The 27985-nt window shown below is 44.2% G+C and overlaps 1 protein-coding gene across 2 annotated transcripts in view; it reads right to left on the minus strand.

The window, feature by feature from the left end:
- RARB (retinoic acid receptor beta) overlaps nt 1-27696 on the minus strand; it is a 193106-nt gene extending 165410 nt beyond the window's left edge. The window contains exon 1 of one of the 2 annotated variants that reach the window (XM_082655388.1): nt 27680-27696. Coding sequence is in view for 1 of the 2 variants with exons in the window: in XM_082655386.1 (XP_082511512.1) it covers nt 26986-27142 (157 nt within the window). In the remaining variant the exon portion in view is untranslated. Of the gene's footprint in view, nt 1-26985; nt 27170-27679 lie in introns of those variants that run through there. The other variant, XM_082655386.1, reaches the window with a different exon arrangement.
- Nucleotides 27697-27985: the final 289 nt, after the last annotated feature.

Here is a 27985-nt window from a genome sequence, read left to right on the forward strand (position 1 = left end):
AGCGGCCATGGCTCACAAGTGCAGCCGCTCCGCGGCATGTGGGATCTTCCTGGACTGGGGCATGAACCTGTGTCCCCCGCATTGGCAGGCAAACTCTCAACCACTGCGCCACCAGGGTAGCCCCCTGGGGAGCTTTTAAACATCCTAATGCTTAGATTGTATCTTAGACCTATTATGGCAGAATGCCTGGGAGTGGAAGCCAGGCATCAGTGTTTTTAAAAAAGTATTCCCAGGTGAATCCAAATTGCAGCAGTTTGGGAAACACGGATATGATATGATATGACAGAGAGGGCTATAAGCCTTATTCAGCTCAGAGAAATCAAGGGAGGCTTCCCAGAGGAGGTGACCAGGCTGTGTTTTGAAGGATGAATTGATTCCGTCTATTGTGGTTTGTAACGTGAATCCTACAAATGCCACATGTGCATCCCAGACAAACATATATAGAAAAGACTTATACATGACAAGAAATAATCATCTTTGGAAAAATTTTCCCATTGGTGGTAAAGCATTAACTATTTGACTATATATATTCAAATATCCCCTCAAAATAGATCAACGTTGGTCCTTCATTTCCTCTGTGTGGCCCGTGACGCTGAGAACAATGCAAAGCAAACAAGAAAAATCTCCGTGGTACCGTCAGATTGCCAAAGCTAGCTTTAAGCAAACATGCCAACGCAAGCTCTAGGATTACAACCAGGATATGGCATCAGGAGAAAAGCAGATTTGAACTTAAATGCAACCTCTGGCCTTTTTGGTAATGTAGCAAAAACATACTTTGGCCAAGTTTATTAGTGCTCCTCTTGCCCTTTGGTGCCCCCATCACTGCCACCCCAAAGACAGTGGGAAACAAGGCAGGGGGATAGCCCAGGGCCCCCTTCACGACTCAGTTCTGGCATTGAAGGCAGCTACAGAGTGCCTGCCGTTGATCTGTTCGCTGTCGTCCTGCTTAAATCAATAATCTATTAGTCCCTTTAAATGAGAGTTAGATTCATCAAATGCCCCTGAGAGACGTCAAACATTTTGTGCCTTATTCCAGGCAAGCACAATCAGTCTATGGAATGATGAATTTTTTGCTCAAAAACCCTGCAGGCCCAGCAGACAACATGTCCTGTATTAGCTCATTCAGCGATCTCAGGCAGGCCAAGAAAGCAGTTTTTAGACTTCCCAGGGGGGAAAAGAGGCTTGTGTCATTTAAGAAAACAACCGCACTCCAGCCATCCTGCCGTGATTTCAGTTCAGGGAAAAGCAGTCTTTGAGGACTAATTCAGATCTGCTCTTTGCCTCCTGCTTTTATTTATTTCCTTGCTTACTTATTGTCTTACTGAGTTTTGTTTAGTGACTGCGTCCCCAACAAGCAGCAACCTCCGAGGTGGCATCCAAACTGCTAACCAGATGCGCTGCCTCGTTTGTTAGGCAATGGCCAAGACAGGAGCTTCTGTCGCTAGGGCGAGATGGATGTTTGGCTCCATGGGTCCCTGCCCAGAGGAGCGCCAGCACCAGAAGTGCTGAGGGGGCTTCTCTGGGCTGCCCACGGGCCAAAGGAGACAGCGATCCAAAACCTGCACTGACAGAAGCCTCCAGCCCATATTTTAAACCTCTCCAACCCTGCAACTCAAAGGTGGCTGTCACTAGGGCACCCAAAGCTAGAATCACCTTCCTTGCCGAAAAATTCATTACAGGTCTTGTTTGCCTTTAAACTAATGCTCCTCAAAGTGTGGTCCAGACCAGCAACCAGCAGCAGAATTCCGGGGGTAGGGAGGAAGCCATTTGCTTTAAATTAGTGCTTTTCAGACTATCTATGGTAAAGGACCTTTTTCTTTTTTTCTCACAGATTGATAAAATCAATAAAAACAAATCCCTAAGGGAAAAAAAGACACACAAAATGAATCTCCAGAAAAAAGGAATTCAGAAAAAGATGCTCAAAACACAAGCTACAACTTAAGGAGGGAAAAAAAGGATCTTTTAGACGTAAAATTCCTCTGCCAAATTTCTGTACAAGTTTCTAAGCATTTGCTCTCACGGACGCCCTGTCTCCTCGAGTACTGGCAGTGGGCTGCAGAGCAACTGGCCCGGGCCGCGGCTGGCACTTTGAGAAGCACTGCTCTGAAGGACTCTATAAACTCGGAGGCTGTTTGCAGAAAAAACAAAAGCAAACCAAAGGAACTCTCCACCGACCGAGACACCGTACAAAAGCAGAATACCGGCACTCCCAAGTGACACGGCCTTCTTAAACACTGCCACAACTCTGGGGGTTTAATTCACTCCCAAAATAAAAGCAAAATAATAATAATAATGCTGTTGCCTGTTAAGAAGACTTGGCACTTGCAAATTAACTCACCTGAGAAAACACAGTATAAATGTCCTTGTTGTTACAACACACCTGAGTGTCACTTAAACACACGTAAAGCCTCTAACAATAGCGCCCTTCACAATTCCTAACATGCTTGGCATTTTTCTAAAGGTTAGATTAAGTAGCAGATAACATTTTTAAGAGAAGGCCCAGTATACTATGTTTTTCTTTGTGAGAACTAATTTATGGCGGGCTAAGCCATGCTGACAGACTTCAGGATTTTAGAGGCGATCAGGCAGGCATCCTGCATAATGAAAGCCCTGCCTTTTCGCTAGAACTTTCGATGATTAAGACAGCATTTTAATGCACTCTCTGGGTAGCAGAGCCTTAAAAGAAAAAGGAGTTGTAAAGCAAAAGGCATTTCCTGCACGGCCCCGGGGGAATTTTGAGCCCTGAGCTCCGGGACCCTGTGGGAGGGAGTAATTTCAGCTAATTAACGGAGACTAGCAAAGTGTTGCATTTGGTCACAACATTAGTTGGGTTTCATTTTTGTTGGCACGTAGGAGAGCCGGTCTGGATTTTTTTCCCTCCTTTTTCTGTGGATTCACTGCAGGATCGCAAGGCCCACAGCTCTCATACATTAGGGAGAAAGTCAAAGGAAACGCCAAAGTTCAACCAAAGTACAAGTAATTAGAACCAGATTCTCCGCTGCGGGCGTTTGCGCATGCGCGCGCGCGCACGTGGACCTTTATTGAAATATCATTTACATGCCTCCAACCGTGAGCGTGGGACTGGGGACCTCCGTACTGCCGCTCATTTAATTTTCCAGTCGCCTCCAGTGTGTGCGTATGTTTGGGGTGGGGTGGGGGAATCTTGCTTTTAATCATCTTTCAGGAGAAGCGGTTTGTTTCCACACACGGGATTTTGCAAATCTGTGAATCGCATTTTGAAATTAGGTAATTGCCAAACAAGAAAAACTCTGCTTTGAAATGGTCTTGACTCACTCTGCTGCTGGCTTTGTTATTACTGAGAAGCTCCAAGATTAGTCCCGGGTCTGGGGGAGGGGAGGGGAGGAAAACGGCGCGGCGGGCTCTGGCAGTCTTGACTCAGTAACCTGCCCGTGACCCTGAAGGAGTGTGTGTTTGCCCGGGTCACCCGGGATCCTGGCCGAGGGCTGGGGCCGCGTCATGAGAATCCCTGCTATTCTGACCACACATGCAACAGGTGCTGAGGACAGGCAGGGGACAAAAGAAGGGCCGGGAAGGCTTTGCTTTTTAAGTCCTTCAAGAAAGCCTTGCTTTCCAAAGTGCGGTCCCGGGCTCGCACCATCAGCACCACCTGGGAACCGGGTCAAACGCAGGCTCCCACTCCCCTCCACCCCCCCACCCCAGAAATGCCCGCCGAATCTCAACAGGCATCTTAACAAAATCCCCAGATAATTCCCATGCATACTAGCAACATTCGAGACACCTTGACATAAAACATAAAAATGTCTTGTTGCTCTCCTAACCTCCCCGGAACCCCAATCTGCTGAGTCAATTTGGCACCGTTGACTCTGTCGGCCTCGCCCTTTGCTCAGGTCCTCACTAAATGCGCTCCTTGTCGAGCACTTAATACATTAAGAGCTCCAGGCGGCGCGGTGTTTATGCTCCCCAGAAGCCTGCGTCCGCTCGCACGGAATTTCGGCAGTGGATTTTAGTTGGCAGAAGGGGTCAGAGTTGCACCGGAAGAGCTGAAGTAACCGCGGCTACCATTTACTGAGCACTTACTAACTGCCCAGGACTGCGCCAAAGGCTTAGTATTGACACCGTGAACTCACTGACTCTTCCCCGGAACCGAAGGGGACAGCAAGGCCGGGGAACCCCGCACCTTAGAACTGGGAAATTTAAACAACACACTACTCGCAGCCTTTGCGAAAGAGATTTATTTTTTAACTGGCGTGGCGTTGTTTTACAATGTTGTGTTAGTTTCCACTGTTCCAGCGAAGTGGAGTTCCCTGTGCTATACAGCAGGTTCGTATTAGTGGTCTATTTTATTACAAAAGAGATTTAAATGGCTGAATAGATATTACTCTTACTTCACTCAAACCCACAGCTTTTTAACTTCTCACCTTCCACCTCCTTAGGAAGTAAATCACTGGGTGTGGTCCGGTCGGGCCTATTTACTCATATTTGAGAACTGCAGGATTGTTACCTCCCTTTCTTTTAATTCACGGTTATAATTTTCCAAACACTGATTTGATTCAAGACATGGTTAAATTTGACAAGATAGTTTGGGCCTTAAAAAGAGAGACCGGGAGGCTGAGGACCCACTAATCACTCTGTATTGCAGCTACACCTGTCTGGGCTCTCGGCCAGCAGCAGAAATTATTCCTGAGACCGACTTTTACCGTAGGAAGTGCTGTCATATTTTCCTAAGGGACTATGACACGTTCATCACCTACATTTCATTTTTATAATATGCTTTCTTGCTCCAAGGAACATGGTCGAAAATTATGTCATAGGTTGTTTTAGGTGACGTTTGTAACAGACGATGCTTTAGATCACGATTTTCTAGGACATACTAAGATAGCTTATGACAGGTTCAAATAAATTCTCCCTTAAAATCACTTAACGGGCCGACACATCTAACTGCTTATTAATGATGTGAACTGAGAGGCATCCGAAATGGAAGGCGTTAAGTGAACAAATGCTGTAACCTGCCTCAGGAGTCGCGTGTTCATGAAGCTAATTACATCACAATACCAAGGTCCCTGAAGAGCTTATCTCCACACCAAATGATTCAGTCCCATATTCCACTTCCAATCAGGATTTCCAAAATTCTTAAAAAGCAATTATTGCACTAACAAATGACATTCTATTATCTGTTCAAATTTCCTGCACCCATAGTGGATTAAAACAGGACCACTAAAATGTTTATCATCTCAGATACACAATTCTTTGCTTATATACTGTAAATATATTTGAAAATCACATTGGTACCAGTCCTTACAGAAAACAGGGGGGATACTGTGGTGGAATATTTTTCAAAGATGATGATGAAATTACTCTTTGTCACATGGGAATTTTTGCCATTCTTCTGAGATCTGAGAAAGTTCAAGGGTAAAGACACCAGAATGTAACCTCTTTCGCAACAAAGTAACGTTCTACTTACTCAGTTATACTTTGCTGCAAAGAAGTGTTTTTTGTTTTATTTGCTTGATACTTTACAGGTAGACACTCACACTAGTGGCCTCAAAAAGCTCTGAAACCAATTTAATCCTCATCATGTGAGTTTCCTTTGTTCCTAAAAAGAACTAAAATGCCCTGAACCTGCAGAAAACTGTGTGAGGAAGTGATGGGATGGCATGGGCTTTGCTCCAGATGGACCTGGATTTGAATCCCTCTTCTGACACTTGCTATGTTAGTGACCATAGAGTTTTTGTTTCTTCTCTGAGTCCTAGTGTCCCGTAGGACAATGCAGATGATCCTAGAATTCCTGTTGGTAAACGAGAGACCTTGTTTGCAACTTGCCTGGCACACGATGTTTCATAAGTGACGGTCAACCCCGAACCCCCATCCTCCCACATTTCCCTTCCACCTTCCTTAATCTTGGACAGTGGCTCTTAACCAACACTGATTTTGCCCCCCAAGAGACATTTGGCAATGTCTGGAGAGATTCTAGCTGTCATAACTGGGGGCAATTACTGACATTTAGTGGGTAGAGGCCAACGATGCTACTAAACATCCCACCGTGTACCCCGATGTTCATTGCAAGCACTATTCACAGTATCCAGGACATGGAAGCAACCTAAATGTCCATCAACAGATGAATGGATAAAGAAGATGTGGTACATATATACAATGGAATACTACTCAGCCATAAAAAGGAACAAACTTGGGTCATTTGTAGAGACGTGGATGCATCTAGAGACTGCCATACAGAGTGAAGTAAGTTAGAGAAAGAGAAATTTTGTATGATGTACATGTGAAATCTAAAAAACGGGTATACAAAACAGAGAGAGACTCGCAGATGTAGAAAACAAACTTATGGTTACCGAGGGGGAAAGGGCCGGAGGGATAAACTGGGAGATTGGGATTGACACATACACACTACTATATATAAAACAGATAACTAATAAGGACCTACTGAATAGCACAGGGAACTCTACTCAATACTCTATAATGACCTATATGGGAAAAGAATCTAAAAAAGAATGGATATATGGGGACTTCCCTGGCGGTCCAGTGGTTAAGACTTCGCCTTCCCATGCGGGGGGTGTGGGTTTGATCCCTGGTTGGGGAGCTAAGATCCCACAAGCCTCGCGGCCAAAAAACCAAAACATAAAACAGAAGCAATATTGTAACAAATTCAATAAAGACTTTAAAAATGGAAAAAAAAAAAAGAATGGTTATATGTATATGTATAACTGATTCATTTTGCTGTACACCTGAAACTACCACAACACTGTAATCAACTATACGCCAATAAAAAGTAAAAAATAAAACAATATAAAATAAACAACAAGGTTGTCCTGTATAGCACAGGGAACTATATTCAATATCCCGTAATACACCATAATGGAAAAGAATATGGTAAAGAACAGATATATGTGTATTAAAACTGATTCACTTTGCTGTACACCTGAGACTAACAACACTGTAAATCACCTATACGCCAATAAAAATTAAGCAAAAACAAACAAAAAACATCCCACAGTGCACAGGACAGCTCCCTCCTCCTCCCCAGGCAACAACGAAGAACTGTCTGGCCCAAATTAGAAACAGTGCTGAGGTTGAAAAACCCCGCTCTAGGGTAAGGAGACTACTTGTGGGAAGACTTTAGGACAAAAATACAACTTCTTGGAGCACAGGAGACAGAGGCGGGAGCTCAGTGCCTGACACTGCCTCTTACTACGGTCACTTCACCTTCCTGAGCCTCAGTTTCCTAACCTGAGAAATGGAGATGACAAGTGTGTGTACCACGCTGCAGGGTTTATACATTATAAACGACACAACTCTATATTCGACGACTTGTCTGTTATTTGGGAACAGGTGGGCGAGGCATATCCTGATGTGACTGATGCCTTAGAAGATGATGGGAAACTCTATAGAGTCAAGTCAAACGAAAACAATACGACAGGGACTTCCCTGGCGACACAGTGGTTAAGAATCCGCCTGCCCATGCGGGGGACACGGGTTTGAGCTCTGGTCGGGGAAGATCCCACATGCCGTGGAGCAACTAAGCCCGTGAGCCACAACTACCGAGCCTGTGCTCTAGAGCCCACGCGCCACAACTACTGAAGCCCGTGTGCCTAGAGCCCGTGCTCCGCAACAAGAGAAGCCATCGCAATGAGAAGCCCGCACACCGCAACAAAGAGCAGACCCCGCCCGCCGCAACTAGAGAAAGCCCGCGCGCAGCAACAAAGACCCAACACAGCCAAAAATAAATAAATAAATTAAAAAAAAAATAAGAATGCAACAAGTATTAACAGCGACAATCACGGGGCATCTACTGCGGGCTACCTGCCACCCCTATTCTGTTCTAAGCATTTGACATATATTAATTCATTTGCCCCCCATGACAGCCCTATGAGAGACCTCATCTTAGTATCGCTAAAAAATACTTCCAGGCAAGAAACTGGAGGCACAGACTGGTGAGGGAACTGGCTCAAGGCCATCCAGAGGGGAGCAGATAAGCAGGAATTGGCACGCAAGTGGTCTTGGGCTCAAGAGAATGGGTGTGACCCCGGGGATGACATCCTGTCTTGTGATCCTGCACAACTTCTTTGGCAAGACGCTGGTAGAGTCCCTGGCAGCAAGTCTGAGAAAATACAGACCACGTCAAGCAGACCCATGCAGTCATCCTGGCATAAGGAGCAAAAGTAAAACTAGAAAACTAAAAAGGAAAGAAGCTAAAGGGACAGAAAGAATGCCCTTTCTTCTTTCCAGTCAAAGCAATAAAGTAGGAAAGTCCCCAGAGGCAAACACAGGAATGAGGAGGCACACATCCCCGGCCCACGAAGCCCTCCCGCACCTTCCCTGCCGAGAAAGCAGCCCCAGCGGGCCGGGTGGCGGCAGCTCAGACCAGGTTCCAAGGGCCTCTGGCGGCGGTCCAAGGGCGTGTAACTCCACGCTGTCGGGCGCGGGTAATAACTGCGGCCACATGTGGCCCGCCCCCCTGCCAGCTTCGGGGCTCTGCTGGGCGGCGAGAGGAGGGCTCGGGTCCCCCTCCCCGGGCTGCTTCTCCAGCTTTCACCAGTGGGCCACTTACACTCCCTCAGCCAGAACGTATCTGGCACAAGAATGCAACCCGAAGTCGTGCGCTTGCTCTTCTGTCCCGGTCTGCAGGGTTGGGATGCCTCAGGAAGACCCGGGTCACTCCCTCCCAAGAGGACCAGGGTATGGGGGCAACCAGAAGCGTCCCCACCGAACCTTCTAGTGGACTACATGACGACTGTGTTAGTGCTGGAGATAAGCATCACACACCAGCTCAAAAGGACCCACTGGGGATATTTGAGTTTAAAAGATTCTGAATTTTCTACATGGAATTGTTCAGATTATAGACAGAAACGCTCTAACACAGTTGATCTTTTTGTTCCTTCATAACAGTGATTTCTCACTATTTCCTGATGTGAGAAGGATGACGGTGTCAAAGTGCTTTCATTTTAGTTCTTAAAAAGGAAATTGCTAAACAAACTGATGGTTATTACCAAAGGGTGAAACGCTGGTGGGAGGGATAAATCAGGAGCTTGGGATGAACACACCCACATGACTATATATAAAATAGATAACCAACAAGGGCCTATTGTATAGCACAGGGAACTCTATTCAATACTCTGTAATAACCTAAATGGGAAAAGAAGCTAAAAAAGAGCGGGTATATGTATAACTGATTCACTTTGCTGTACACCTGAAACGAACACAACATTGTAAATCAACTCCACTCCAATAAAATAAAAAACAAACAAACAAACAAAACAAAATAAAACACCCTCACAGAAACACTCAGGATAATGTTTGACCAAATGTCTGGGCACCCCTTGGCCCAGGCAAGTTGATACATAAAATTCACCATTACAAGTTTCTTTTTGGGGGGATGAAAGTGTTCTGAAATTAGATAGTGGTAGTGGTCCCACAACTCTGTGAATGTACTAAAATCCACACTTCATAAGGGTGAACTAAATGATATATAAATTAAATCTCAATAAAGCTATTTAAAGATAAAAAATTTAAAAAAAGAAATTGCTAAGGAAAACTTGAAAAAATAATTCAAAGGCATTTTTACCACTTGTGAGCAGGCCCCAAGGCTCAGGTCTTTCTGGATATTCCTTCCTTTAGGGAACTTCCCATCTTTAAAGACAAGCATGTGGTTGGAAGTGTGAACTCTGGGGCCTGCCTGGGTTCAAATCCTAACTCTCCTGCCTACTAGCTGTGTGGCTCTGGGCAAGTTACTTAGTGTCTCTGAGTGTCCATTTCTCCTTGTACGAAATGACAGCCTATCTGGCATTGGATCATCGTGAGCATTAAATGATGAATCACTGTAAAGCACTGGGCCCAATGCCTGTCGCAAAGGCGGCACAAGCAGAGTTACCATCATCACAGGATCAGGGGTCATGCCTGTGCTGACGAACCTCGACACGATTCACCTCCCATTCACCTCCTAAGTAGCAGTCTCAAGTCTTGATTTGCTGACCTTTGCTTCCATTTTCCCTCTCAAAACACTTGTCCCGCCTGATAAGATTCCCCCACAAGCGAACGTGAGCAGAGCACTTTGCGTCAGCTCTGCTCCCGCACGCTCCCACTCAGCTGTCGCGTCCCTTCCAGCCTCTGTGCATCACCCAAAGGACCACCACAGCCCTCTCCTCGTGGCCCATCCCCAATCCATGTGCACAGACCCCTCAGAAACAGCTTCCTGAAACTCCTCCTTCCCATGGCGATCTCCCCTTTGGGAGCCTTCCACAGCTGCTGAAACCCAAAGTCGCAAACCTTTGCATGGACCAACGTGGGGCCGGGTGGACGGGGCCGGGATTATCAGCCAGCAACGTCCAACTGCTGACATGTATTTATTGAGCACCTGGCAAGGCCAGACACCGTGCTAAATGCTGGGTTAAAAAGAAGTTAGAAGACACCATTCTTCGCCCACACAAACTGACAACTAAAAATACCAGACAGTAAAGATGGTCCCAGCTGGAGGCTGGGATCCGATGGTGCCCAAGGCTGCCACGACCAAGCATGTCACGAGCACACAAAGGCTTCGGCTGACTTGCCTTTAAATACTCAGTGCGTAAAAGTACACAGCAGGTGCTTAATAAATGTTGGTTGAATAATGAGTGAAAGAATTAAATCTGCATACAAATCCTTACATAGTTATCCTAGGCATCATCAAATACGTGATGACCGTTTCAGCCAATTCAGCAGATCTGCCAACAGCACACATTACCTGGTGGTGGAGGATTCCAGGTGTGTTTTCGTCACATTCCCTCACTTGCTCCCTCAGGGCAAAAGTGTGAAGGAGAGCAGGGATTATTATCATTATCCAATTTTTACTCTCCGTTATTTATAGGAGGAAACTGAAGCTTAGAGAAGTTAAAGGACTTGGCCAAGGTCACAGAGTTCAGAAACAGCTTGATCCAGAACTGGCCTCCTGAATCCACCTACATTACTGTAACCGAAAAACAAAGCACTCATTTCTATTTGAAGCTGTCCTACTGATTTTTTAACGTTTTAAGACAAGATCAGTAAACTCTTTCTGTAAAGAACTAGACAGTAAATATTTTAGGCTTCGTGAGCCATATGGTCTCTGTCACAGCCACTCAACTCTGCTGCGGTAGGGGGAGCAGCTACAGACAAGACATAAATGAATGGGCGTGGCATGTTCCAATAAAACTTTATTTACAAAAAACAGGCTGCAGACCAGATACGGCTCAGTTTCCTGACCCCTGCTTTAAGATAAAGGAAATTAAAACTATTCCTTCTTAGAGTAACTGCACATGTACTATAAAATCCATGCTTTTCTTTGCTTCTAGGGTAAAGACAGAATATGATCGCCATATGTTACAGAGATGAGGGAAGTAGTTTAAGGATGCTAAGCACTACAGTGTATACAGTATTTATATACACTATAAACGTGTAAGGTCTGCACATTTCCCTCAAAACTAACCTCATGTACACATTTTTATTAGTTAGGGAGGTCAATGTGTCTATAGTAAATACATTTTAAAATTCCTTCCTACATATTCCATCTATTGGGATTATTTATCACGCCCTGTTCCCTGGCCTAGAGCCAGGGAGAATATGGGAGTTTTAATGCCTTTAAGCCATTACATGGGTTTTTTTTTAGAGCTCCATAAGACAAAATAAAAAGCACTCTCATGGTCCTATGTGCAATAAACCTGATATGCCACTTAATATCTCATGTCCCATTTTATTTTTCACTTGTGACGGTTTCCAGCTCTCAACGTGCAAAATGACATCATTTCAGCCATCTTTTGGCTCCAGTTTTTTGTTGTTGCTGTTTAGAGAACTCCTGACAATTCAGACAAGAAATCTCCCTGTGGACTTTGAGGGGTGATGATTATTGCTCCCTGACATTCTGAATAAGTATTGAAATGCGTTTGCTGACACATGCCACCCAGTTTATGGCACTGTGAATTGATTAGGCCATGTTAACCTTGTATCGAAAAAGAGGTGTGTGTGTATTTCTAGTTAGCATGTAGCTGGTTTCCAAAGATGGCTTGCCCAGTGACCCACACCTCCAGGGAGCCACACCATTGTGTAGGCCCTTCCCCTTCAACCTGGGCTGCTACTGGGATTGCTTTTTGATCAAAAGGACGTAGCAAAAATAACACTGTTACACACAGGACTAGATCCTAAGAGGCCTTGCAGCTTCCATCTGGGTTTCTTGGAATGCTCATTCTGGGGGAAGCCATGTGAAGAGCTCAGGGACCACCATCCTGTAAGGAAGCCCATGTCACAAGAGGAGGCCGTGCAGAGAGAGAGGTCCACGCAGTCTCTAACTGCTCCAGAAACCTCAGCCGAGGAACTGGACATGGAATGCAGGAGCCATGGTGAACATCGGCCTCATCTGGCCCTAAGAGGAGTTCAGCCCTGGAACCATCTGACTGCAGCCACATGAAAGATCCCAAGCGAGACAGAAACTTGAAAGTGGATAATAAATTGTGTTTTAAGCCACTAAGTTTTGGGTTGCTCTGTTCCATAGCAATACATAACTGAAATTAATTCTATAGCTATCATTAATTGAAGATGATTTATCTGGAGCCATGAAGAACCTGTGGAAAGAGTCCACCCTGACTCTTTTAGAACCTGGGAGACAGTAATTTGACATCACACTCACGGTCCAAGCTCTGCATGCGTTCCTGCCAGTTACAAGAGCAATGGAGTAATTCCATCTAAAAATAAGTAACTAGGGAATTCCCTGGCAGTCCAGTGGTTAAGACTTGGTCCTCTACTGCTGGGGCCCTGGGTTCCCTGGTCAGGGAACTAAGATCCCGCAAGCCCTGCGGCATGGCCATAAAAAAAAAAAAAATTAACTAAGAAATTCTGGATAAAAAGGAGCATGATAGTTGCTCAGCTATAAATTCAAAGACTGTGATGATTAAGATATAACAGAATAAGGCTCTTAAAAAATTAAAAAGTCTCCTATAACGCAATGGGTCTTTTATCTTCAAATTGCTTATAAAACTCATTCACATCCCCCTGAGCCCACCTGCCTGTCACCTGCACACGCCCTCTTTTATTTTGAGATGCAGATGTCTGCTTATTGGGTCGTTGTGTTTTTATTTGTTCCTCCAGAGGACGGATTGAATTCTCCTCCCCTTACTGGACACTGCAATTCAAAATAATAGCAACAACCCTGCAAGTAATAGGCCAGAGTACTCACTTGATACCCACTAAAGGAGGGTTTAGATCACTAGCTCTCAGTTACCTTTCAAGAAACATCTGTTTCACATGAGCCCGTTTAAAGTGCATACATCTGTAAATAATAAGCCTGTGTGTGCACATAATTTAATGAATTAGGACATAAAAAGGAATTGAACAGTAGGGGCACAGCAATTACAGTAAATGCCCATTTTGTTAAAAACGTATTGTTTCCAGCTTTCACTTGGAAACCCTTTTATTATACTGCGGGTTCTGGGGCTTCCAACCTTCCTCATTCCCCCTCCCTGCAAAGAGCATGGGAGTTTACTTTGAAGAGTTGGGAGAAGGAAGGAAACCCACGTCACACAAAGCTGAGAGGGGGACTTCGACCCACTTTCTCCTACTCCACGGATCCGGGCGCCTGAACTGCTCTGTGTCTGGGGATTCCCATCTGTAAAATGGAGCAATAACAGTGCCTTTCTCTTCAGGCTGCTGCGACAATGAGGTGACAGAATTCATTTAATGCACTTGGTACAATATGCAGATAATACGCACTTAATAAATATTAATTATGATGATGGCGGTTGTTTCGTTTTAATAAAAACCAGTCACAACTTGAAACTATTCAGGAGGGAAAAAAACCCTGGTTCAAAACTTTCTTTTGACTGAATAGACTTGTGGTTGCCAAGGGGCAGGAGGGGTGGGGGAGGGAAGGATCGGGAGTTTGGGGTTAGCAGATGCCAACTGTTATATATAGAATGGATAAACAACAAGGTCCTACTGCACAGCACAGGGAACTATATTCAGTATCCTGTGATAAACCATAATGGAAAAGAAAATGAAAAAGAATATATATATGTATAACTGAGTCACTCTGCTGTATACCAGAAACTAACACAACGTTGTAAATCAACTATATTCCAACAAAATAAATTTTTTTTAAAATGTTTCTCTTGATTGTTAATTTGGTCCTATTTCTATTTAATTTCTTCACCCCATTTCTAGGGATAGACAAAAAACAGAAGGAAGGGAGGAGTGGCTATGTGAACGGGAAGTACCATCAGAGATTCTATTCCAAGGATGTCAGAGCGAGTGCCAGAAGCCCGAGGAAATACCACGTTTTCATATTTTCAGGGCAATTTTTCAGCTGACACGTTTGTAAGGGCTTGCCATCACGGCCAACGTGGGCCTCCCAAGTTCTAACCACTCCCTCCAGTTTACTTCAGGTGTTTTGAGTGACCCCCAAATATACAAATAAGCAAAAGCAGAGACCACTTGAGATGTTCTGAATTTCAAGTTCATGTTCACTGAACTATACTCAGATATCTCCTGAGCCCCTACTGTGCGCCCGGCACTGGGTTACTAAGCAGAGCACACATATAAGAGCAGAAGGTGCTCGGGGGAGAGAAAGCGTGGCATTTTCTAGAACACACACTGAGGCTTCCACAGAGTGTGGTCCGTTCCTCTCTGCCTCCCTGCAGTTTAAAATGTTTAAGTAGAGTTGAAAGTAGCTGGAAAAGGTTGGAAGATACTCTATATCCATTTGAAAACCATGCAGGTGTGGCGCACAGGACTAGAATTTGTATTCTCCCACAATAGGACTGCTGCAAGAAACAGACCTCAAGTCCAGCCCACTGGGATTCTGGGAAAATCCTGGTTGAGCTCTGCAAAATAAGTGTTAGCAAAATAAGTGCTAAGTATTTGGCAAGCCCCAGGAAAAAGGGTTCCACCCAGAAGGAAAACAAGTTAAACAATGACTGAAATCACTACCCTCCAGTATTCTGTTTACATTCTCCTGCAGTCTATTTACCGTCTACATAAAGAGATAATTAGAGCTCCTGAACAGCAGTAGGAGAGAATAATAGAGGCTAAAGGAAAAGGGAAATAAAGAGAATGCACAAATATTGAAAAAATATTAATAGCTGAGTATACAGAGCTGTGTTGTTCAACGCAGTAGTCACTAGCCACATGTGGCTAGTGAAAGTTAAATGAACTAGAATTAAATAGGATAAAAAATTCAGTTCCTCAGACATACTGGCCACATTTCAGGTGCTCAATAGGTCCACATGACCAGCCATCACCGTACTGGACAACACAGAATTACAGATGGTTCCCGTCCTTGCAGAAAGTTCTACTGTAGAGTGCCGGTATCTGGGGCCTTAAGGGGCGGTGTGCTTGAACACCTATATCCATTGACTCAACCATGATTAACTGAGTCCTGACCAGGTATTTACTAGCTGTACTAATACCATACGACCATATTGGGAAGACAGAGGTAAAGGACACCGTATCTGACCTCAAAAGACTTCCCAGGTTAGTAAGGGAACCCAACCAATAAAACAAAATGAAACAACACACACTAAAAAGGACAAATGAGAAGAAACACAGAAAACAAACCTGGTAACTTTAATGGTCAATATGGTAGTAAGTATCCAAGGGTTCCCTGTAAAGTTCTTTCAACCTTTTCATAGTAAAGTATTGGAAGATTATTTACTGAGTATTAAGTCTCAGGTACTTTAAAGAAACTCTCTTATTTAAGTCTATGGTAAGCTTGCAAGGTAAGTATTATGGACCAATGGTACAGATGAAAACCACTGAGGTAACAGCAAAGGCAGCGCATGAAGAGTGCCAGCTCCACTGTACCACGCTGTACACACAGGAATGCATGGAGCACCCACCTAGAGCCCACTACGTGACCCGTAGACAGTCACTTCAGTTAGCCCACCTGTCTCCTCAAAATCTATAGTTCAACAACTAGATTTCAAACAAAAGAAACAGGTAGAACACGGTATGTAAAAATCCCAAGTACAGAACAATATATTGCACTTAAAATAGCAGTCACCCCTTCATATCTTTGGGGTATTGGTTTCAGGACCCCCACGGACAACAAAATCTCTGGATGCTCAAGTCCCTTATATAAAATGGCGTACTATTTGCATGTAACCTACACATCCACCATATAGGTTAAATCATCTCTGGATGACTTACAATGCCTAATACAATGTAGGCGCTATGTAAATAGTTGCAGATACAATGTAAATACTGTGTAAATAGTTGCCAGCTGTGCAGCAAATTCAAGTTTTGCTTTTTGGAACTTTCTGGAATTTTTTTTCTGAATATTTTCCATCTGAGATTGGTCAAATCCGCAGATGTGGAACCTGTGGATATGAAGAGCAAACTGTGTTTGGAACCACTGAACTAAGAGCATTATGTGAGAGGCTAAAATAGTCAGTTTTCATAGGTTTGGGACCCTCTAAACAAACTGCGTGGCAAGTACCAAAATATCAATGTTTCAGTGTCTCCTGGAAACTTTTCTTTTTTTAATTTTTCTTCTTCCTGTTTTTCCAGTAATGGAAGACGCGATAGTGCTGGCTGACTAGGAGGTACCACCACTTGTGCCCATCTCCAGACGAGAGTTCTGAGTGAACCAGAAGAACAAGAAAACCTTCTTTCCCATCTCTCACCTCCCTGCAATTCCTCGGCAAACACAAGAGGGACCAGGCCAGCGCAGACACTAACAACAAACAGGATGGAAAACAAGAGTAAATAGCCTCCTGGTTTCTTCCACAATTTAAAAGGCTGTGGCTTCTATGAGAGAAATAATGTCATCAGGGGAAATTCTGTGGGACAGTTCTTCACCCCTCTCTCTCTTTTCCACCTTTTCCCAAAACCAAAGCACTCCATGGTCCCTTCTTGGTATTACTGGGGCATAAATATCTTCCAGGAAGTCTTCACTCGGCTGTCAGGGGACAGGGTCAAACTGCTGTCAAACTCACCTTCTCTGAGCCTCAAGGTCCTTTTCCGTAAAAAGAGGCAAATCGTACCTGCCTCACAGGATTGCTTGTGATAATGATGTAGGTACAGTCATTAGAGTAGAATCTTGTTAAAAATTTAACCAGCCCAGAAAGCAAACTAAACACCCCACCACAGCTCTTTAAGTTGGTCTCTACAGAAGACAATCATTTATTTCGTGTTCTAGGGAACGGTTGTGATGACTGCTGCGTGTTTTTGGTCCCTCCCCATGGACAGGTAGCCGTATTGAAGGCGAGCTGGCCCATGCCGCTCCCCCAACAGCAGGTGGTGACAGTGACCGCACACCAGCACACACAGCTACCTCAGGTGACAGCCCGGCTGAGCTCTCTGCTACCAACCAACATCCACTGCCAGCCCTGGGCGCCAGCAGTGACAGACTTCCAGCCCATTTTAGCCCTGGGAGCTGTAGCCTCACCTGACATCATGTGGAGCAGAAGATCTGCCCAGCTGAGCCCAGTCCACCCACAGAATAATGAGATAATAAATTGTTAGGCCACCAAGTTTGGGGGCAGCTTGTTACACAGCAAGATGTCACAAAAACAATCATAAAGAAAGAAGTGATACAACAGGCAAGACATGGAAGCAACCTAAATGTCCATCAACAAACAAATGGATAAAGAAGATGTGGTACATATATACACAATGGAATATTACTCAGCCATAAAAAAGAAATAATGCAGCAACATGGATGGACCTAGAGATTATCATACTAAGTGAAGTTAAGTCAGAAAGAGAAAGACAAATACCATATGATATCACTTGTATGTGGAATCTGAGTTTTAAAAAATGACATAAATGAACTTATTTACAAATCAGAAACAGACTCACAGATTTCAAAAACAAACTTATGGTTACCAAAGGGAAAACGTGGTGGGGAGGGATAAATTAGGAGCTTGGGACTAACATATGCACACTACTGTATAAAATATGTAACCAGCAAGGACCTACTGTATAGCACATGGAACTCTATTCAACATTCTGTAACAACCTATATGGGAAAAGAATTTGAAAAAGAATGGATATGTGTATATGTATAACTGAATCACTTTGCTGTACACCTGAAACTAACACAACACTGTAAATCAACTATACTCCAATAAAATCTTAAACTGATTTTTAAAAAAATATAATCTAATAGACCTAACCCCCAAGAACATTATTTAACAGACACTGGAAACATCCATACGAGTCTTCAAGAAGCAAGTTCAGAAGGTATGCACTTATTCCACTGCATAGTTTAAAATTCCGCATCGTAAACCGCACTTAGAATGGACCTCTGCAGCTACCCCCAGAAAAACTTCTTTCCTGCTCCGTACGACAAAAATGCGGAACCTACGTAATCCTCCACTTATGCACCAGCTCTGGTTCTCAGTGGGTTTTAGTTTTTTCTGGAATCAAACTCAGGTTCGAAGTCCTAAGGAGACTGTGTTTGTGTTACAGGGGGCTGTGTCACAGTGACATGTGTATACAAGCGTCTCCCGTACACTGTGAGTCCAGAGAGCAGGGACCACATGGGCTTCATCTTGGTGTGTCTGTCCCATCCCCCTGCTCCTGCCAACCCCTGAACACATCAGGGAGCCTGGCACACAGCAGACATCCAAGAGCCATTTGTTGTTTGTTTGTTTGTTTCGGTACGTGGGCCTCTCCCCGCTGTGGCCTCTCCTGTTGCGGAGTACAGGCTCCAGACGCGCAGGCTCAGCGGCCATGGCTCACGGGCCCAGCCACTCCGCGGCATGTGGGATCCTCCCGGACCGGGGCACGAACCCGTGTCCCCTGCATCGGCAGGCGGACTATCAACCAGTGCGCCACCAGGGAAACCCTCCAAGGGCCATTTGTTGAACAGCACTCTGCAAGATGGAATCCATCAGTGAGTAATTGAAATATACTGGCCCCTGACAGCATCTCTGGGCAAAGTGTACTGTGACCACCTGGAAGGTGACAACGCTTAGGTGTAAAAGCCAATTATTTGTTCCAAATGGATGCCACTGCATCAGGACCACAGTGCTGTCCCACTGTGACAAATAGGAAGGATGGTCCCCCGGGTGATGAGCCACAGTCAGAGGAACCATTTCACAGAGGAAAGAGATGCCAACTCGACAAACATGGTCTCTGTTAGTGAAGGCACGCAAGCCGCAGTGTCACGCTGAAACCAGAGAAGCTCTACTCGGGGACCTCTGTGTGTTTTCGGGGCAGAGTAGAATCCTCATTTACATTAGCTATTATATTACAAATCCTGCAATGTCCCATGCCATGGCTGTAGACATCGATCCCGTGTCAAGACAGGCTATTTCTCAGCCCATGGGCAGCGCGAGGACCACAGATGGAGAGATGCTCGCAGGGTAATGCATGTGCGTGAGCGGGCAGAGGCCGCCGTAAAACTCTCAGAGTGACAACTCCACAGCCTCTGGGCTGAGGGCAAGGAACTCACTACCCCTACCTCTCTAGAGCGCTCCCCTTGCACAGGTGGCAGGATAACCTCTGTAAGGCCATTTAGGACTTGTGCCGCTAGAAACCCAACATGGGTTTCTGGAAACTCTGGCCCAGGAAGCAGAAAGACGGCCTTCATCTGCATCCTCCGGCTTTCGCAGCGAATCCAAACCCGTTCATCCTGTCTCTAGTTCCTATTGTTTCCTCTGATAAGCAGGGCCCCAGTGAACAATTAAAGCTTTCAATAAATAATCTCTAAGCACATTCATTTGATTGACTGTTATTTGATACAGCAGTTAGTTTCAATGGGGCAGTTAATATTGATCACATAAAGTACTCCAGACAAACATGAAACAGTTCCAGAACTCCATGGATTATTACCCTTTATCTGCCAGTCATCCGGGTTACTTGTAATGGTCACGGAATTTAAAATCAATAATAACAATTAGTGTTCTGTACACCAAAACAGATGAATCATGTGAAGTGGGTTTTCATACAAGATCAAAGGTAAAGTGTGCCCATCACGTGGGAGAAGGCTCTCTGAGTTTCCAGGACACACTTGGCAAGGTACTTTCAGGCAAGTCTTCAACACAGCCAGCAAGACAGAAAGAACGGTATTTAGGAGATGTGATCATAAAAACGCACGTGAAAGCCCTGACTGTCTTAATCCAAAAAGATGAAGGGTAAAAGATAAAAGTGATCAAAATGAATGCTAACAAACAGTAAAATTAATGGGACTGGGAATTTACTTCCTCTGAGATACGCTTCTAGCTACCTTTTCCCGCTTCCAATTCACAGGCAATAATCGTGATTTTTTTGTAATAAAATGGCAACAACGGTATTTTAGCTCCACAGCACCACTACTGTAATGTCTGGATAATTAAAATGCAAAGCAACAGAGAAATGTTTCATCATTAAACTGTAACCATCGCACTATGTGAAATCATCCATCCCAAAGACTTGTTTTTCATCAATTATTTGTTATTTATCTGATGTAAATATAAGGACTAATTAAAATGTATGCCTTTTTACACAGCTTCTTGTCATTAAAGCCAATGAAAGCATTCTGAGGACCATAATGAAATAATTATGTTTGCCTTTAAGAATTCTCTTCAACACCACATGGCAGTACTGAGCTAAATTAAAACATCAGGAACTAAATTTCGCTTGCCTCCATTTCCGTTTTAGTTAATTACACCCCCAAGGGTTCCAATAGGCCAGACCCTAAAACATCTTTTGAAGCTGAAACAGCCTTCAGATCATCAGCCTTTTTATAATCATGAACTCTGATGATAAGACAAAGGTACCGTACCCCCAAAGCTTTCATATTTTTGAGAAGAGTTATTACTGAGGTCTTCGTTTGCTCTGAAAATTAGGGAAGTATTAGGATAAATGTGATCCAAAGCTTCGTTTTCAGGTTAGCTGATACACTCATCTTACCTGGTCTTATCTGCATCATTTCTACCACAGTATTTTGAATTTAGCTATTTTTTTTTCCTGATTTGATAACATTTAATCAGTGGCGAAGAGTAATTGATTATTATCAACAACAAAAACATTTCACTATATCTGAGTAGAATCAGGAGAATAACTCCTTATTCAATACTCAAACTTAAAAAAAAACAAAACAAAGAGCAATCTTCAAGAGTACACTGTGAAGCCATGAACTTGAAAAAATAAAATAGGACCCTTTCATTAGGATTTCTCCTTCTCCAGACCTCAAATTGGTGACGCTCGTAAAGGCAAGAAAAAATAGTAAAAAAAAAATTTTTTTTAATCTGAGTTTAAGAGAAAAGGAAGAAGGAAAGAGGAAAGGAAAAACTGCCAGGCGGTGTCAGGGCTGGTGGCAAATGCAGTGGCTTTCACCTGCTGTCAGATGATGCCAATGGGATGGGAACGCGGTGTTTAGAAAAGTAAACAGGAGTCCCAGGGATTAACTCTGACAATGTGAATTCCGCCCATCTGGTTCTGTGTGGAGAGTCAGCAGGGTTCACGGGGGATGATATTTGACTGCCGGATAGACTGTCTTCCGAGACATCAGAGGGAAACGGTTGACAGCTGCGAAACAAGGATCTAGTACATGACAACCTAAAATTGCAATTATAATCTCAGAATCTGCTTTTATTAAAGCCACACCCAGGTCAGTCTTTGTTCCGTTTAGAGAAATTTCCTTTCGGGAATGAGGGACATCGTCACCCACGATCAGCCTTGTTAAAATCAGCTCCCCCGCCCCGTCGCAGCTCGCTTCATCAGCTGCCGGGGAGCCTGTGCTCTGAGAGAGGAAACGCTCAGCAAGGCTGGGTCACCTCCTGACGTCAGTTCCTGTTATCCTGCCTTATCGTGCTGGGGACCAGGAGTCTTATCTTACGGAATGGCCCCCCTTTCAGCTCCCCATCCTGCAAGGCCAGAGAAAAAGCAAGTCAGCGGTTCCACTGCCTGTCTGAATTCCCAACTAAGAAGCTCTGAAAGCTCCAGATAAATAATAGAACACTTGCAGGCTCACCCTCTGCGGCTGCCTAGGTGGAGAGAACTTTTGCAACTTTATTTTTTATTCATCGGAAGGGGTTTAGGGGCTGGGATGGGACGGGAATCATGCCTCTTAGTGATGAAGCAAGGAGGCGGGAAGGAAAAGAGGAGCATTCAGGGCGACATATTGAGTGATTAGATTGTGTTATTAGATCTTACAGATGGGCAGGTTATCTCATCTCCTATTTAACAAGAGGTGCTTGGGCCAAGCCACTTACAGACCGGATACTGATAAATCTGAAACTGGAGTTAACTCTCCTCTCTCCATCACCTCCAACTCCAACTTTTTATGAAGAAGCTGGCCAAGAACTGATACAGATTTGTTCACAGTGATTCAACGTATAACTCCACCCCTCCCCCACTCCCAATACACACACACACACACACACACACACACGCTGGCATCAGAGCCGCGGTCATAATACTTAAATCCATATTGCAAGGGACGCCTCCTATTTACAGATCTACATTTTGCCACAAAAGGAATTCGTGTTCAGAAGAATGACCAAGAAGCACAAGGTGATCTTCAGTCATAACAGAAAAATTAAGCTGTGAGTGCTCCAGTTAGACTGACCAGCAAGTCCAAACAAAGGCTTTCTGTGCCACTCCTGGGTGCAAGGGGCAACCCTAGGAGATGTCATAATATTGAAATATTTGGCATATTTCAATGGCTTATGTGGGAGTTGTGGCAGTATAGTTGAAAGTGGGTTATTCTAGAAAATCTGAGATGTATGATTGCCATAACTACCCTGTAATTTGAAAGGCAAGATTCTACATTAGTATCTTTTGGAAAGGTTTTTAGCCCAGATTTTTCTGATTAACCTTCATCAAAAAACTCCCATTTCCGAAATAATCTAGTTAATTGATAGTTAACTGAATTTATATTAGAACATTTAAAGTATAAAAATGTCATTTAGGGAGAAATTTATTGGCACTTTCATGTAACTCAAACTCTATAGAAGATTCTTTTTAAGATGTTCCAAAATGGAACAGTGCGTTCACTGTTGCGTACGTCCTGTTCGACGCGGAGGGTTTTCTATTTTGCAACTTGGTTTTACATCTTCATCTACCTCGCAGACAGTAACTTTCTAGTTAAAAAATTCCCAGCCTTTAAAAACATTTTTTTCGATTTTAAAGATTCTAAATTCCTTGACAGCAGAATTTATAATCTTCATCATTTATCACGTATTTCCCTTCTGAGATTATCTATGCATTACATTTCACAAGAATGTAGAAAGGAGAAAACGGTAAGGTTTTCTTTCATTTTTTAGCCATCTCTGGGGCTTAACATGTTGAAGGGAAATTATAAGCACCTGATATCCAGAAGAACTTTCTTGTGTGCTTTAAAGCAAAGTTCGTGACAATACCGACTGGTTATATATGGTCAGAGCCAGGCTTCCAAAAATGAGAAGAAAACTTCTGGTTCAGGTCAGCGAACCTATCAGAAATTGCGCTGCTGGTCATTTATCTACTAAGAGAAGAAAGGCCTAGTTCCGACGCGAGGGCTTTGCATTTGGGCTGGGAAATCAAATGCTACCAAGAGTTTCCACATCCATTCCACAGCCTAAGCTTAAGGGACACATGACTACCACTCCTAGCATTCTGATCTATTTTGGGGGCAGTCTATCCTTTTCTGGTGATAAAATGTAAACTTCTGCATTTTTTCTTGTAAGTTGCACATCAGTGCTTCCCTACCCAAGTGCCGAGTTACCTGGATACAGAAAAAATTTTAGTAATTATTTTTTCCTATGGGGAAGGAAAACTTTGTGAATCTTCCACTTGTTTTCAAACGGCCCTGCCCTGCACTCCCTGAGATTTAGGTAGAATTCCCTTTTCTTTTCTTCTTTCTGATGGTGTTAGTTACCACTGTCATGTGGCCGAGAAGCAGAAAATTATGTCCTACTTTAGAAAAACAATTGAGCCTTTTCACTGAAATATTTATTCAAAACCCCATTCAGTTCATACGGTGGCTGTCAGCCTTTATTTAGTCTCTCTTTCAGAGGGTATCTTTGATTTTGCCACTTTGACCCCAATTTATATCTCACTAGGAGAGGATTTAGATACTGTTTAATACTTAAAATTCAGGTCCCGGTGCTTTGGAAAGGAGACGTCTTTCCTTCCTAAATCATAACATCGATACTGTTTGTTTTTAAAAACAGATTATTTCTCCTTAGAAAAGAAAATCTGTTTTTCCTTTTTTCTTTTGATGTGTTAGGAGCAGGGTGAAGACAGGGAAAAGGGCCAAGAAGTTGTCACACTCATGATTTCACCGAAAGCAACTACTATATTTAGACCACAAATATTAGGCTTTATCTTATGCTCACTGAGCAATTAATGCTGAAAACATCTGGAGCAGCCTAAACCCAAGGTAATCCACGAGGCACCTGAACAGAGACTTAGTGACTCTGACACCTCCAGGGGCCGTCTTAAATCATATTATTTACACTATGTTCCCTTAGTAACTCGCTACTCCTGCCTTCGAATTTTTAGAGGCAATTCACAGGCCCTACTTCAACCGACAGCTGGTTGGCATATCATTTTTCTGTCTTAAAATTAAAAGGGAAAATAAAGAGAATATTCTAACACCCTTCAAAGAATGCTTCTGGTGTGTTGTACATTCAAAGGGTTTACTCCAATTCCTACACACACACAGAGACGCACACACACCACAAAAAAATAAGTAGGATCTCGAAGCAGAAAATAGTTTTGGTTAGAATTTAGTACTATTTTTTCCCTCCTGGCCCACTGTTTCCTCTGTGTTAAGAGCACAAACAGATCTGCTTCTTGTCAAAACAGTCATTGAGTAAAATGGAAAAGGTTGTGGTTTTTATGTTTGTACTTATACAAACAGGGCCCTAATATGCTTTAACTTCAAAAGCCCTAACTGGCTGTGCCACCCTGAGCCAAACACCGCGCGGCAGAGCTGTGTCAGAACTTTTATTTATGCTTAAAAACTTAAACCACTTGAACAACTAAACTGACCTGTCCTAAAGCGGTTTGTACGACTCCGCAGGGGCCTGAGCCATATTTACACTCTATTCATTTAACCTGGAGTCCGGGGGTGGGAATCCAAACCCTTGTGAAATTGACCACAGTGAGCACTAATTGCCCTGCTTACAAAAATAAGACACTGAAATTTCTGAAATCCCTTTGTCATTTGCCTTTATTTACTTTGTCTAATGCAAGCTTCTTTGATTAGCTGAACTTTGCTGTTATCAACACTTCTTGCTTATCAGCTGGCCCTAGGTGAATGACACATTCACCACTAGCCTCTCCCCAGATAAGGCAAATCCCTTGTTTAACTTGTTCCAGAACAAACAAAGTTCCCCCCCAAACTCCTGCAACTTAATAGGCACTTTTGGAGAGTTAATTACAAAAGGAAGAATGTCTACTTGTAAAACCTCTACTAGGTCTAATAGCTTGATGCCAGGGTCCTGAGCATTCTTTTTTCCTTTGTTAAAAAACGTTTCATTAAAACTTTCTCTCACAAGAAAAAGTTTGAGGGAGCCCTAGTTCCCTGAGATTCCAAATGAAACTGTTCATACTGTTTTAATTGCTACAGAGAGGAGGAGGGTAGGGTCTAAAAGATCTGTTAGTGGGTTGGAAAATTATTTTCTAACAGTTTCTTTGAGCTCTCCAGAAAGAAAATAGGCAGCAGGAAAGAAAGCATTTGAGGAGCAGCTGAAAATGAGGACGCCTTCTGAAAATGATATTCTTTTTACCGTGGTTATGGCTCTACGAAATACTTAGTCTGAAAATGATATTCTTTTTACCCTGGTTATGGCTCTACGAAATACTAAGACAGCTAGACTGTTGGCATCAGATGGTTATTGACTTTTCAGCTACAAACCTGTTGATTTCCTGGACCCCTGAAGCAAGTCTTTATTCTTAAGAAAAAGTTTCAGAAGAGGACGATTTAAATCTTGTCATTGTCCCCTCTCTCTCCTTTTTCTTCCCTCTCTTTAGATAAGCCATCACGTTATTAGGAAAACTCAATTTCTTCCAGTTAAACTTTGACCTCTTTGAAAACAAAGATTTAAAATGTCATTTTCAGGCTAATGCTCCAATGAATTGTCAAATAAAGTACTAAAAACATTTTGATAGATAGCTGAGCCATTTATCTAAATCACTGTCAGGGCAGCGATGCGTCCAGCAGGCTCCCACTACAGCCACCCGAAGGTGGGATTTTCTGGGACTGCTGGCCATTTCTCAAGCCTGCAGCCAGGCTACTGTTGACCAGTGCGTGCCTCGGCACCCTCTCAGAATCAGATAACCAAATAGTCAATATTTTTTTTAAAAACTGAGCTACCCCACTTATGTTTCCTTTCCTTTAACCGATGTCCAGGTTCCCGGCTGAACTGCAAGATATGGAAATAATGGATGGCTCAGCCCAAGGGGTGTTCATTGCCAGTAGTTTTCTAGCAAAACAGCAACTTCTTAGAGCAACAAAGTGACTCGGAAAGGTGGCAGCAGGGTCAATGCTAAGAAATATTGCCTTTCCTCCGCAAGGAAAACATTGGCGGCGGCAGCTTTAACTGGTCATTTATGAACTTCAGGAGCGGCAGCAACCTTAATTAGGCTAAATTCCTTGCAAGGAAGATGTCATATTTTAATTACTTTGGACTGTTGAAACACACAAGGGGGGGGGATATACATGTAACTAGTAGCTAATCCAAAGAACAGCAAAGTTAAATTCCCCTCTGCATATATCTTAGTAAAAACTGTACCAACGTTGTCAAATTGCCTCACTTGAAGAATGTTTCAAAGTCCTGTGGTCACTCTACTTTTTCCCCCCTCCACGCACATTTTCTAAAACTGTTTTCAAGGGACTGTAGGGTCGGTAAGGAGAGAAGCAGGGGTCGGCAGGGGTTGTTTGGGAAGAAAACATCTAACAGGAAATTTTCAGCAGAGGGAATCAATATGCACACCAGCACAGCACACCCTTTCAGCATTAAATCATTAAATCCTTTGTCTGGCTACCAGTGCAATTTGTTTCCAATGTCTTCATTGCATGCAAGCGAGACAATTCATATTTTTTTCTTGGTAGAAGAAGGGAAAAAATAAACCTACATTGCGCAGTGTGCCGATGCTGCCATTCGGTTTGGGTCAATCCACTGAAGCATGCTTTGAGAGCTTTCTCCTGGAGCATGCAGGAAGACGGGCTCGCAGTGTAGAAATCCAGGATTTGCCCAGGACTCACTGACAGGACATCCATACAGTCAAACATGATCTCCCCTGCACCGAATGTCTGCAAAAGTGCTTATCCTCTAGGTGTGGAGGCAAATGGCATAGAAAAGTCCACCCAACTCCATCAAACTCTGCCCCCTTTTTGGCACGTAGGCTGTTGGTCTTTTTCCCAGCCTCGAATCATGAATTATGACAGACAAGCCAGCTAAAAGCCTGTAATTGATCCAAATGATCATTTACCATTTTCCAGGCTTGCTCGGCCAATCCAGCCGGGGCGGGGGGTTCCCAGAAAGAGCCCAAGTTCTCCTTCTAGGCAGACGCCTGCAAAAAGCCTTCGGAATGCGGTGCGGATCCTACCCGGACGGTGCCCAGACCAGCCCTGCCCGGCTCGCGCGCGTCCTCGGCATCCCCGTCCTCAGGCGGCTCGCGCGGGGACTCTGGTCCCCCCTTTGGCAAAGAATAGACCCTCCTGCCTCTGAACAGCTCACTTCCTACTACTTCTGTCACACAGAATGAAAGATTGAATTGCCTAATATATGCGAGTGAACTTTCGGTGAACCCTTCCCGGGCTGCTAACCTTCAAATGACCCAGCGAGTCTGACATCACCAGCTCCCAGGATTCTCACAGAGCCGAGCACTCCCAGCAGCCCCGCCGCGCGGGCGGCCCGCGGCCCGGGCGCGCGCACCTCCCGCCCCGCGTCTCCGCTCCGAGCGCGCGGGGCCCGGGGCGCCCGGAGCCACAGGGAGGAGGAGTGCGCGCGGTCCGGAGCCGCCGGGAGGAGCGCGCGGGGCCGGGACGCCGCTCGCCAGCTCCCGCCCTTTGCGCCCCAGTTCGCGGGGCTTCGCTCGGCCGCGCGCCCCCGTCGCCCGCCCCCGGCCCAGC

This window comes from Grampus griseus (genome assembly GCF_964374135.1).
Source record: "Grampus griseus genome assembly, chromosome: 5".
Lineage (NCBI taxonomy): Eukaryota > Metazoa > Chordata > Mammalia > Artiodactyla > Delphinidae > Grampus > Grampus griseus.